General features: G+C 43.9%; 1 protein-coding gene across 1 annotated transcript in view; it reads left to right on the forward strand.

Moving 5' to 3' along the window:
- Positions 1-12,650, forward strand: part of LOC122542962 (calcium-activated potassium channel subunit alpha-1-like) — a 108,174-nt gene that overhangs the window by 92,357 nt on the left and 3,167 nt on the right. The window contains exons 25-27 of the mRNA XM_043681103.1: positions 4,050-4,180; positions 6,477-6,671; positions 9,392-9,498. Of these exons, the coding sequence (XP_043537038.1) occupies positions 4,050-4,180; positions 6,477-6,671; positions 9,392-9,498 (433 nt within the window). The remainder of the gene's footprint in view (positions 1-4,049; positions 4,181-6,476; positions 6,672-9,391; positions 9,499-12,650) is intronic.

A 12,650-nucleotide genomic window follows, 5' to 3' on the forward strand; every position in this document is an offset into this window, starting at 1 on the left:
TGAGTTCATGGAATGCCTTGCCAGTAGCAGTGGTGGACTCTCCCCCCTATTATGGGTATTTAAGCGGGCATTGGATAGGCATATGGAGGATAGTGGGCTAGTGTAGGTTAGGTGGGCTTGGATCGGCACAACATCGAGGGCCGAAGGGCCTGTACTGCGCTGTATTCTTCTATGTCCTATGTTCTATGTTCTATGAGTGCACGGGCTGTGTGGTCTTAGCTGTGGCTCTGAGAGTAATACTTTCATCTTTGACACTGTTGGTTGTGAGTGACAGTCCCGCTCCAGAGTCTTGAGCAGATTATTTCCGCTAACATTAACTGTGAAGCTATGAGGCAGTGCTTCACTGTCCGAGATTCCATTTGTCAGATGAGACATCCCTCTCAGGTGGATGTTCGATGGAGGAGTTGTTGGCTCAGCCAGTATTTATTGTCCATCTCCAGTTGCTGTTGAGGTGGTCATTAAACCTTACCTTCCAAACCTTTGTCTATCCAACTCCTTTTCTGGAGAGATACTGACCTTTATCCACCAAATTACATCAGAATGACCAAAAATTGAGGAAAACAAAGCAGCCTTTTGGGGGCACTGTCACTTTATTTTAAAAAAGATAAAGAAAAACTTGCAAAATCAAAATTTAATTTGATTTCATTTCTGGCCCTGTGGTACCCAATGCCCTTGAAAATCCTCAAGTGTGCCACTGAACATTGTGCGCTTCCTCTCCAAGGGCATACGCACAGCTCAGAAAAAGGCTAACAGTGTGAAATTACGGTCCCTTCCATAGCTCACTGCCTGGGACTATTAATATTAATATTAATATTCATGAATCGAGGAGGTCTTCTGACCCGACACACCCCCTGGATCAGATGTCCAAAAACCAGGTGCATGGAGGTGAATTGCAAACAAAAGTCTAGAAACAGGCATCTCGAAAAAGAAAGGGGCAAACTTCCCACAGCCAAGGTATATGTGGATCCTGGACTTTGCAGCACTCAAGAAAATGCAGTAGGCATAAATAGAGATGAACTTACAGCTGGTGGTGTTCCCCTATATGGCTGTCCATGTCTTTCTCGATGGTAGTGGAAGTGGTTTTCAAAGGTGTTGTCACAGGAGAACTGGTAAATTTCTGCAGTGCATCTTGTAAATGATACACACTAGTCCCACTATTGGTGGTAGAGGGAGGGGATGTTTGAGTGTGGTGCTAATGAAAGGGGTGCTTTTTCCTGGATGCTGTTAAGTTTCTTATGTTATTGAAGCTGCACCCATCCAGGCAAGTGGGGAGTATTCCATCGCACTCCTGACTTGTGCCTTGTGGATCGTTGACAAGAAGTCAGGAGTTGAGTTAGTCTCTGTAGAATTCCTAGTCTCTGACCTGTTCTTGTAGCTAATCCTGTTCATTTTCTTGTTAATGGAAATCTCCAGGATGTTGATAGTAGGGGAATTCAGTGATGGTACTGCCATTGTATATCAAGGAGCTTTGGTTGGTGTCTTTCTTGCTGGAGGTGGTCATTGCTTGGACTTTGTGTGGCAGAAGTTACTTGTCACTTGGCAGCCCAAGCCTGAATAGTGTTCAAGTCTTGATGCATTTGGACATAAGCTGCATGAGTATCTGAGAAGTCAGGAATGATGTTGAACATTTTGCAATCATCAGCAAACATTCCCACTTCTGATCTTATGATGGAGGGAAGGTTTTGATGAAGTAGCTGAAGGTGGTTGGTCCGAGGACACTACCCTGATGAACTTCAGCAGAAATGTCCTGGATGTGAAATGATTGATCTTCATCTTCCTTTGTATTTTTGGCTGAAGGTTGTGGAAAATGTTTCAGCCTTATTATTTGACAATGATGCACTAGGTTCCTTAATCAATGAGAGTTTAGAAGATTAAGGGGAGATCTTATAGAAACTTACAAGATAATACATGGCTTGGAAAGGGTGGACGCTAGGAAATTGTTTCCGTTAGGTGAGGAGACTAGGACCCGTGGACACAGCCTTAGAATTAGAGGGGGTAAATTCAGAACAGAAATGCGGAGACATTTCTTCAGCCAGAGAGTGGTGGGCCTGTGGAATTTATTGCCACAGAGTGCAGTGGAGGCTGGGACGCTAAATGTCTTCAAGGCAGAAATTGATAAATTCTTGATGTCACAAGGAATTAAGGGCTACGGGAAGAATGCGGGTAAGTGGAGTTGAAATGCCCATCAGCCAAGATTGAATGGTGGAGTGGACTCGATGGGCCGAATGGCCTTACGTCCGCTCCTATGTCTTATGGTCTTATCATTGAGGATGTGAATATTTGGGGAGCCTCCTTCTTATGGTCTTATCATTGAGGATGTGAATATTTGGGGAGCCTCCTCCTACAACGTGTTGTTTAATTGTCCACCACCATTTGTGGCTTGAAGTGACAGGACTGTAGAACTTAGATGTCATCTGATCATTGTAAGGGTGCTCTGCCATGTCCATTGCATGCTGTTTTTGCAGTGCTTGGTATGTTGTGTGAGTAAACCTTGACCAGGTTTACAGTCCATTTTCAGACAAACCTGATGTTGCTCCAGGAGTGTCTTCCTCCACTCTTCATTGAACCAGGATTGATTCCCTGGTTTAATGAGAATGGTAGACTGGGGGATATGCCGGGGCACAGAACGTGATTGAGTACAATTCTGTTTCTGCTGTTGGTAGCCGCCGGTGCATAATGGATGCCTAGTCTTGAGTTGCTAGATCTGTTTGAAATCTGTCCCGTTTAGCATGTGGTAATGCCACACATGCTGGAGGGCTTCCACAATGTGAAGGCAGGACCTTGTTTCTGCAAGCATTTTGTGGAGGTCATTCCTACTGATTCTGTTATGGACAGACATGTTTGTTATAGGTAGAATGGCGAGGGTATGGTCAGGTATCTCATTTAAGATCAAATGCCTGATCTTTGGACACCCAGTCTGGGGTGACAGACACGGTTAGAAAACCCTTTCGACTCATTGGTTTCCTCACCACCTGGCACTGGGCCAGTCAGGGAGTTATACCCTTCAGGACTTAGCCAGCAATTTTACCACAATTAGCAATGAACGTTGAAATCACCCACCCAGAATACATTCAGTGCTCTTACGGCCATCACTGTGCCCTCCCAATGTACTTCAAAATGTAAGTCAACTAATTCATCAGCCAAGGGGAGGACGTCTGTGTCAATTAGCAGGAGATTTCCATGAGGCTTCTTGGGATCAGGTGTCAATACTGAGGATTCCCAGGGCAACTCCCTCCTGACTGTACACCGCTGAGGCAGCATTGCTGACGTCACATTATCTGGAAGATTTGATTCTGTGAATATGACTATGTTAGGCCATTGCTTGACAGTCTGTGACACAGCTCTCCCAAATCGAACACAAGTCTTCCATCTCATCCTGCCCAGGTAAGGAGACCTTTACAGGGTTGACAGGCTGAGTATGTTGTTGTCGCTTCTGGTGAGTTGTTTGATGCTGAACATCTGCCTGGTTTTACTCTTTCCATGAAACACTGTAATGGTTCCGTACAATTAAATGGCTGACTCAGCCATTTCAGGGACTTCATGGTCGTGTGGCTGGAGTTACATTGACATCAGTTCAGGCAGTACTTCCTTCCCGAAAGAACTTTAATGAATCAGTCGGGCTCTTATAATACGCAATTCATGGTCATCCCTCAACTACTTTTAATTGCGGGTTAGTGAATTTCAAATTTAATTCAACCCAATATCCTCAGAGCATTAGCTGGGCCTGAAGAAGGGCTTATGCCCGAAACGTCGATTCTCCTGTTCCTTGGATGCTGCCTGACCTGCTGCGCTTTTCCAGCAACACATTTTCACCTCTGGATTACTGGTCCATTAACACTCCCACTATGCCACTGCATCCCTTTGTGTTCAGCATCTCATATTTAATCCTCCGCTAAGGTGATTGAAACTGATCCTCCAGAATCATTTATCTCCTTGGCTGCTGGGTTTCCAAAATTGCAAGACGCACCTTATCTCCCTCTCACATTTCTTCAAGGAATTTGAGAGTTGCTACAACACTGTTTTATTCTCAGCTTCCTTTTTAATTGCAGTTCACGATTCCAATGTCCATTTTCTGGATCAGGAGGATCGCGACGATCCCGATACGGATCTTTACCTTACACAGCCATATGCCAGTGGATGTGTGTTTGCATCAAATATTTTGAATTCCTTGATGTGCACAGTAAGTTAAAGAGATACTGCTTTATTTTTTCAAGGCCGTTGGGATCTCAGCACAGATTAAGCTGAATGAATTGGATCTGAGTGTCGTCACTTGAGGTGAAATTTGGTTGGTTAAAAGATCTGCCCTGGATTTGGAAATCCTGATAGCTCTCATTAAAAACAAGTTCAAAATATAAGTCCAATTGTTGACTTTTGTACCAGCAAGACAGAGGTATAATTGGGGTCTTGGGATAGTAATTTATCTGGGACATAAGAAGAGAAGTGAGTTGTGGGCTGTTGTGGCACAATGGTGCCGTTTCGACCTCTGGGTCAGAAGGCCTGCGTTCAAGTTTCACTTGCTCCAGACGAGTGTCGTAATATGTCTGAATAGGTTCACTAAAAATATCGCAAGGAGGTGAGGAATGAGATTTGTAAGGTGCAGGGGGACTTCAATGACTTAATGGAAGATTTAAAAAAAGGCATGAGGAGCAATATTTTTACACAGAGAGTAGTTTGTGTGCAGAATGAGCTTCCAGAGGAAGAAGTGGTTGAGGGTGGTGATAATTTTTCAAATACATTTAGGTAGGTACATGAAAAGGAAATGTTTGGAGCTATATAGGCCAAGTACAGGCAGGTGGGATTATGGTTGGCATGGACTGGTTGGACTGGAGCGTCTGTTTCCATGCTGTATGACTCCATGACTCTACAACTAAACATCTTCAGCTGATTCTTTAATTATCTTTCCTCCATTATAAGATCAAATGTTGGGGTGTTAGCTGATGATTGCACAAAGTTCAGCTCCATTTGTGATTCCTCAGATATTGAAGCAGTCCATGTTCAAATGGAACAAGATCTGGACAATATCCAGACTTGGGTTGACAAGTAGCAAGTAACATTCATGCCACACAAATATTAGGCAATGACCATTTCCAATAAGAGACAATCTAACCACTGATCCTTAACTTTCATTGACCAGAAACTCAACTGGACTCCCCACATAAATACAATGACAATAGAGCAGGTCAGAGGTTAAGAATACTGCAATGAGTAATTCACCTTCTAACTCCCAAAACCTAGAAGGCACAAGTCAGGAGTGTAATGGATTATGCCCACTTGCCTGGATGTGTGCAGCTCCAACAACATGCAAGAAGCTTGACACCATCCAGGAAAAAGCAGCCCGCTTGACTGACACTGCATTTATAAGCAGCCAATCCTTCCACCACCAATGCTCAGTCACAGCGGTGTGTACTATCTACAAGATGCACTGCAGAAATTCACCAAAGATCCTGAGGCAGCAACTTTCAACTCCCCCCACCCCCAACCACTACCATCTATAAGAATATGGGCATGGCATACATGGGAATACCATCCCCTTCAAGTTTGACTCCAGGCCACTCACCATCCTGACTTGGAAATATATCGCCATTCCCTCAGTGTAGATTGGTCACAATCCTGGAATTCTCTCCCTCAGGCCATTGTGGGTCAACCCACAGCACTTGGACTGCAGCGGTTCGAGAAGGCAGCTCAGCACCACCGTCTCCAGCCAGCGACACCCACATCCCACAAGTGAAAGAAAAAACAAGAATGCCTGAAATTATTTTTCAAAGAGGTGGCAATGGAGCTCCTGCGTTCAGGCCCTGTTGAAACCGGACAGAATTGGTTATCAGAGTTCACCTAACCACAACTTGCATTTATTTTGTGCCTTCAAACAGCTAACACACCAAAAGAGACATTACAAAGGCTACTAACAGTTTGATCAAAGAGGAAAGCTGGCAGGAGAGATAGAGAGGTGAAGAGATTTAGGAAAAGAATTCGAGAAATTCAGGCCCAGGCCAAGTGGAATGATGGGAGAAAGTGAGGGCTGCAGATGCTGGAGATTAGAGCTGAAAATGTGTTGCTGGAAAAGCGCAGCAGGTCAGGCAGCATCAAAGGAGAAGGAGAGTCGATGTTTCGGGCATAAGCCCTTCGGTCCACAGTGGGAATTCTCAAGAGGTCAGAAATGGAGTGGTGCAGAAATGTTTGAGGGTTTGAGGGCTGAGAGGTTTTCAGAGATGCAAAGGGTTGAAGCCATGAAAGGTTTGAACACAAGGAAGAGAGATTAAAAATAGAGGTCTCGGTGGATTGGGAACAAATGCAGGTCAAAGAGAACAGGTTGACAGAATTTGATGGAGTGAATGTAAGAGTTTGAATGTGTTGAAGCATGAAAGGGAGCAAGGTGAGACACTGGCCTGGAGAACCTTTGAAAAAAATCATGATTCATCAGAAATGAACCTGTCTTCCATGAACCTCACAAGCATCTGCAATGTTTTGCTTTCCAGACATACTTCAATGACAACATTCTGATGCTGATACGTACCCTCGTTACTGGGGGTGGGACACCGGAGCTCGAAGAACAGTTGGCTGATGAGGATTCCCTGAGGGGTAGTATCCATGCTCAGGACAAAGTACAGCAGCGGAACCGTTGCAAGCTAGCACGAATCACCCTGTGTGACGAGCGCTTTGCAGAGTTTGCTGTAGGTTATCTGTCATGTTCCCACACTAGGTGGTGTCTGAGTCTTCTTTGCTTGCGTCAAAAGGACGTACCAAGGTTGTCAACTTGTGAAAGGGGCTGTGATTCCTGGCTCGAGCCACTGAGTCAGAAGATTCAAACTCAGCTCACATGGCATCTCAGTGCAGTGTCAAAGTTGTGCTCCATCACAAAAATTGGCACAATTAAAGACAAAAGATGTCAATGAACTTATTGTACATAAATAGTCCAATCCACTCAATTGGCTCAAGCTGACATTCATTATCCAGATCAGTTTCCTCTGATCCACACCATCATTCTTCCAGTTCTTTATCCATCCTGCATTTATTTTGCTTCCTTTAAATACCTCTATGCACCTCAGGTGGTAGTGAGCTACACATTCTCATCACTCTCTGTATGAAGATGTTTCTCCCAAATTTCTTCCTGGATTGTTTTGGGACTGTTTTACAGTTACATCTGGGAAATATCTCTTCTGCTCTCTACCCCTGGACAGAATTCTTTCAGGTTTCCCTGTTCCAGTTCCAGTCCTCAGATCATGAAAGTAGTCTGTGCCCACATACAGCAAAACTTAACATCATTCAGGCCGGGTCTGAGAGTGGCCATACAAGAATTGTCTACGTCCAGGCAGAGAAACTCAACAGTCTTCCCTTGGCATTCAATGGTTTTATTGTTGCCAGGTCTCATAAATTGATCATCAGTGACCAAACTCTTCACTGTGCAATGTACATAAATACATTGGTTGCAAAAACAAGTCGGAGCCTTCAAAAAGTTACTCAATCTGCAGACTCTTTGAAGACTTCCCAAAATAATACGTTTATTTCATCACTTGTGTAGATATTTTTAATCAACCTATTCTTACATGTTATGACACGGATCAGGAGCTGGTGGGACTGGTTGCAAAAAACAATGCTGATGAAAAAGGTAAGATAATTTTACTGACAGTATTGGCTTGCTTTTCAACTGGCCATGGTAAAAGGTAGTGGCTATGTCTGAGGGTAGAACTGTCAAGGAATCAATGCTGGAAATGTGAAGGTGGGTGCTTAGGATAAGGAAAGTTTCAAATATTTCAACAAAATTTGGCAACACCAGCAAATGACTTTGTCAAGATAAGCTTTTAGTAAGATAAAGATGTTCTGTCTATCAGCTGGGACTGCTTAGAGCAGCAGCTTGTCCATCAAATGCAAGGACTGGTGAGCGATAGTCAACACAGCTTTGCGTGTGGAAAATCACGTCTCACTAACATGATTGAGTTTTTTGAAGAAGTAACGAAGAGGATTGAAGAGGGCAGAGGTCTACAGGCTTCAGTAAGGCGTTTGACAATGTTCCTCATGGTAGACTGGCTAGCAAGGTTAGATCATATGGAATACAGTTGGAGCTTGCCATTTGGATACAGAACTGGATCAAAGGTAGAAGACATAGGGTGTTGGTGGTGGGTTGTTTTTCAGACTGGAGGCCTGTGACCAGTGGTGTGCCATAAGGATCAGTGCTGGGTCCTCTGTTTTTCATCATTTGTATAAATGATTTGAATGTGAACACAAGATGTAGTTAGTAAGTTTGCAGACCAAAATTGGAGGTGTAGTGGACAGCGAAGAAGGTTACCTCAGTCTACAACAGGATCTTGATCAGGTGATCAATGGGCTGAGAAGTGGCAGATGGAGTTTAATTCAGATAAATGTGAGGTGCTGCATTTTGGAAAGGCAAATCAGAGCAGGACTTATACACTTAATGGTAAGGTCCTGGGGATTATTGCTGAACAAAGAGAACATGGTTCCTTGAAAGTGGAGTCGCAGTTGGACAGGATAGTGGAGAAGGCATTTGGTACGCTTTCCTTTCTGGTCAGAATATTGAGTACAGGAGTTGGGAGGTCATGTTGCAGCTGTACAGGGCATTGGTTAGGCCACTTTTGGAATACTGCATGCAATTCTGGTCTCCTTCCTATCAGAACGATGTTGTGAAACTTGAAAGGGTTCAGAAAAGATTTACAAGGATGTTGCCAGGGTTAGAGGATTTGAGCTATAGGGAGAGGTTGAGTAGGCTGGGGCTGTTTTCCCTGGAGTGTCGGAGGCTGAGGGGTAACCTTACAGATGTTTATAAAATCATGAGGGGCATGGATAAGGCAAATAGACAAGGTTTTTGCCGTAAGGTGAGGGAGTCCAGAACTAGAGGTATATGTTTAGGATGAGAGGGGAAAGATTTAAAAGGGACATGGTGGCCAACTTTTTCTCACAGAGGGTGGTATGTGTACGGAATGAGCCGCCAGAGGAAGTGGTGGAGGCTGGTACAATTACAACATTTACAAGGCATCTGGATGGGTAAATGAATACGAAGGGTTTGGAGGGATATAGGTCAAGTGCTGGCACATGAGACTAGATTAATCTGGGATGTCTGGTCATCATAGACAAATTGGATCGAAGGGTCTGTTTCCATGCTGTACATCTCTATGACTACGTAAGTACATTTTTTCATGGCTTGTGTTAAGCTTGCAGACTTCAATGTGAGAGCTACTGGGACATTAAGGCAAGCAGTATGTATGTGCCTGTGAAAGACAAGGTCAACACCTATGTTTCAGTTGTCCCAACATTCACCTTTCAAGGTTGTGTGAGAACTTCACCAGGTAGGTTTCAATTGCAATGTAATGATTTGACCTTATTCATTTTATTCATGTATCGTCAGATGGTTTTTATCATCATATTTTGGTTTTACTAGGATGGAGGAAGGTACATGGATCTGTTTTGCAAAGCACTGAATGTTTATGGGATACTTTGCTTTGGAATATTTCGATTGCAAGATCCAGAAAAGCAATCAAAGAAGCGGTAATTCTTTTGATTATTGTGCAATTTTGATGTACCCAGCACATCTATTCAGAGCCCTGACCACTGCATTTTAATTTGTTGACATCTGCCACAATTGTTGACATCTGTCACAGGAACATCGTAATATAGGAACAAAACAGAACTCAGCATCTCCAGTGAATCAACTCAGAATGCTAAAATTCACACAACACCAGGTTATAGTCCAACAGGTTTAATTGGAAGCACAACTTTTGGAGCGACGCTCCTTCATCAGGTGGTAGTGGAGGACACGATTGTAAGACACAGAATTTATAGCAAATGTTTACAGTGCGATGTAACTGACATTATACATTGAAAAATACCTTGATTGTTGAGTCTTTCATCTGTTCGAATACCATGATAGATTCACTTCTTTCATGTGTAAATCACAAACCTTTTTTATAAAAGTTACATTCTCAGGTTAACTGTAACAATTGATGTTAGCCAGATACTATGTTGAAGGTGTTAGCCCCCTGTGTTCCCTGTCTGTGCCATAATGTTTCATCTCATTCTAATCTAAAACTTGAGTTAACAGAGTCTTACATGGATTCATGCAGTTTTTGAGAAAAGTACAATGTAACTCTGCAAGTACAAATTCACCCCACAAATGTATATGTGTTTGCGTGTGCGCGTTTGTGTAGGAATATCTGTGCGTATGTATAGTGCAATGGTGGTCACCTGTAGTGTGACATGAACCCAAGGTCCCGGTTGAGGCCCTCCCTATGGGTGTGGAACTTAGCTATCAGCCTCTGCTTGGCCATTTTTCGCTGCTGCCTGTCCTGAAGTCTGCCTTGGATGATGGTCACCCGAAGGTCCGAGGTCGAATGTCTTGGACTGCTGAAGTGTTCCCCAACTGGGAGGGAACCCTCCTGTCTGTTGATTGTTGGGCGGTGCCCACTCATCCATTGCTGTAGCCTTTGCTCAGTTTCTCCAATGTACCATGCCTCAGGGCATCCTTGCCCACAACATATAAGATAGACAACGTTGGCTGAGTCACATGAGAACCTGCCATGTACATGGTGGGAGGTGTCCCCAAGTGTAATGGTAGTATCCATGTCCACACTCTGACATGTCTCGCAGCGCCGAACGTGACTGGGTTGTATGGAGTTGTCCTGAAAGCTGGGCAGTTTGCTGCGAACAAGATCTGTTTGAGGTTTGGCGGTTGTTTAAAGGTGAGCAGTGGAGGTGTGGAGAAGGTCTTGGTGAGGTGCTCATCCTCATTGATAATGTGTTGCAGGAAGAACACACACACACACACACACATATATGTTTGTGGGGTGAATTTGTACTTGCAGAGTTACATTGTACTTTGCTCAAAAACTGCATAAATTCATGTAAGGTTATTAACTCACTTTTTATTTCAAATCAGTCTAAATATTATGGCACAGACAGGGAACACAGGGCAAACACCTTCAACATAGTATCTGGCTAACATCAATTGTTACAGTTAACCTGAGAATGTAACTTTTATAAAAAAGTTTTGTGATTTACACATGAAAGAAGTGAATCTATCATGGTATTCGAACAGATGAAAGACTCAACAAACAATCAAGGTATTTTTCAATGTATAATGTCAGTTACATCACACTGTAAACATCTGCTATAAATTCTGTGTCTTACAATCGTGTCCTCCACTACCACCTGATGAAGGAGCGTCGCTCCGAAAGCTAGTGCTTCCAATTAAACCTGTTGGACAATAACCTGGTGTTGTGTGATTTTTAACTTTGTATACCCCAGTCCAACACCGGCATCTCCGAATCATAACTCAGAATGCTATGCTCAGCAGCAGCAGTGTGTACAATCTACAAGACACACTGCAGAAATTCACCAAAAATCCTGAGACAGCACCTACCAACTCCAAGACCACTTCCATCTAGGAGGACAAGGGCAGCAAGTTCCACTTCAAGCCACTCACAATCCTGACTTGGAAACATATTGCTCTTCCTTCACTGTCTCGCTGGGTCAATATTTTGGAATTTCCTCCTTAGTGGCACTGTGGGTCGACTCAGAGCACGTGGACCGCATCAGTTCAAGAAGGCAGGTCACTACCACCTTCTCAAAGGCAACTCGGCATGGGCCATAAATGCTGCTCAGCCAATGATGCTTACAACCCACAGATGAATTTTTTAAAAACCTGAAGGACTGATTGGTATTATAATTCTCCCATTTAATCCCCTTATCCAACAAAAAGCTACCCATCTCAGTTTTGACATTTTCAGTTGGTCCTCAACCTTAACAGCTTTTTGAAGGAGAGTTCTGGATTTCCACTAGCCTTTGTGCATGAAATACCCTTCTGAAAATAGAGGTCCTCTGCGATAACACGCATTTCATTAATGCAACTTTGATAACATGCAATTGATGAATTGGGGACACTGTATCTATCGCACAAACTTTTAATGCATGTCTTAGTTCTAACATGACTCTGGCCCCCATTAGTTTAAATAGTGCTGCTTTAAGTGATTTTCTTATAACACCAGATTACACAATAACAGAACCGTTACAGCAGAGCTGACTGTGTCCTCAAATGAGCATACCATAACTTTAAAGTAAAGCAAAGAACTGCCAGTGCTGACGATCTGAAACAATCTGTGGGGAGAAAACAGAGTTAATGTACAAGTCCAACGACTTGTCATCGGAATATTTCTGCAGAAGGGTCACTGGACATGAAGGTTGAAACTTTATTGCTGGAACAGCACAGCAGGTCAGGCAGCATCCAGGGAACAGGAGATTCGACGTTTCGGGCACAGGCCCTTCTTCAGGAATGAGCAGAGAGTGTTCAGCAGGAGAAGATAAAAGGTAGGGAGGAGGGACTTGGAGGAGGGGCGTTGGAAATGTGATAGGTGGAAAGAGGTCAAGGTGAGGGTGATAGGTCGGAGTAGGATGGAGGCGGAGAGGTCAAGAAGAAGACTGCAGGCCAGGAAGGCGGTGCCGGGCGGGAGGGACTCGGCTGAGACAAGGTGGGGGGAGGAGGGATGAAGAAACTGGTGAAGTCCAAGTTCATCCCCTGTGGTTGGAGAGTTCCCAGTCGGAAGATAAGACGCTCCCCCTCCGACCGGCGGGTTGTTGTGGTTTGGCGGTGGATGAGTCCAATGACCTGCATATCCTCGGTGGAGTGGGAGGAGGAGTTGAAATGC

The sequence above is a fragment of the Chiloscyllium plagiosum genome, chromosome 42 (genome assembly GCF_004010195.1).
Source record: "Chiloscyllium plagiosum isolate BGI_BamShark_2017 chromosome 42, ASM401019v2, whole genome shotgun sequence".
Classification (NCBI taxonomy): domain Eukaryota; kingdom Metazoa; phylum Chordata; class Chondrichthyes; order Orectolobiformes; family Hemiscylliidae; genus Chiloscyllium; species Chiloscyllium plagiosum.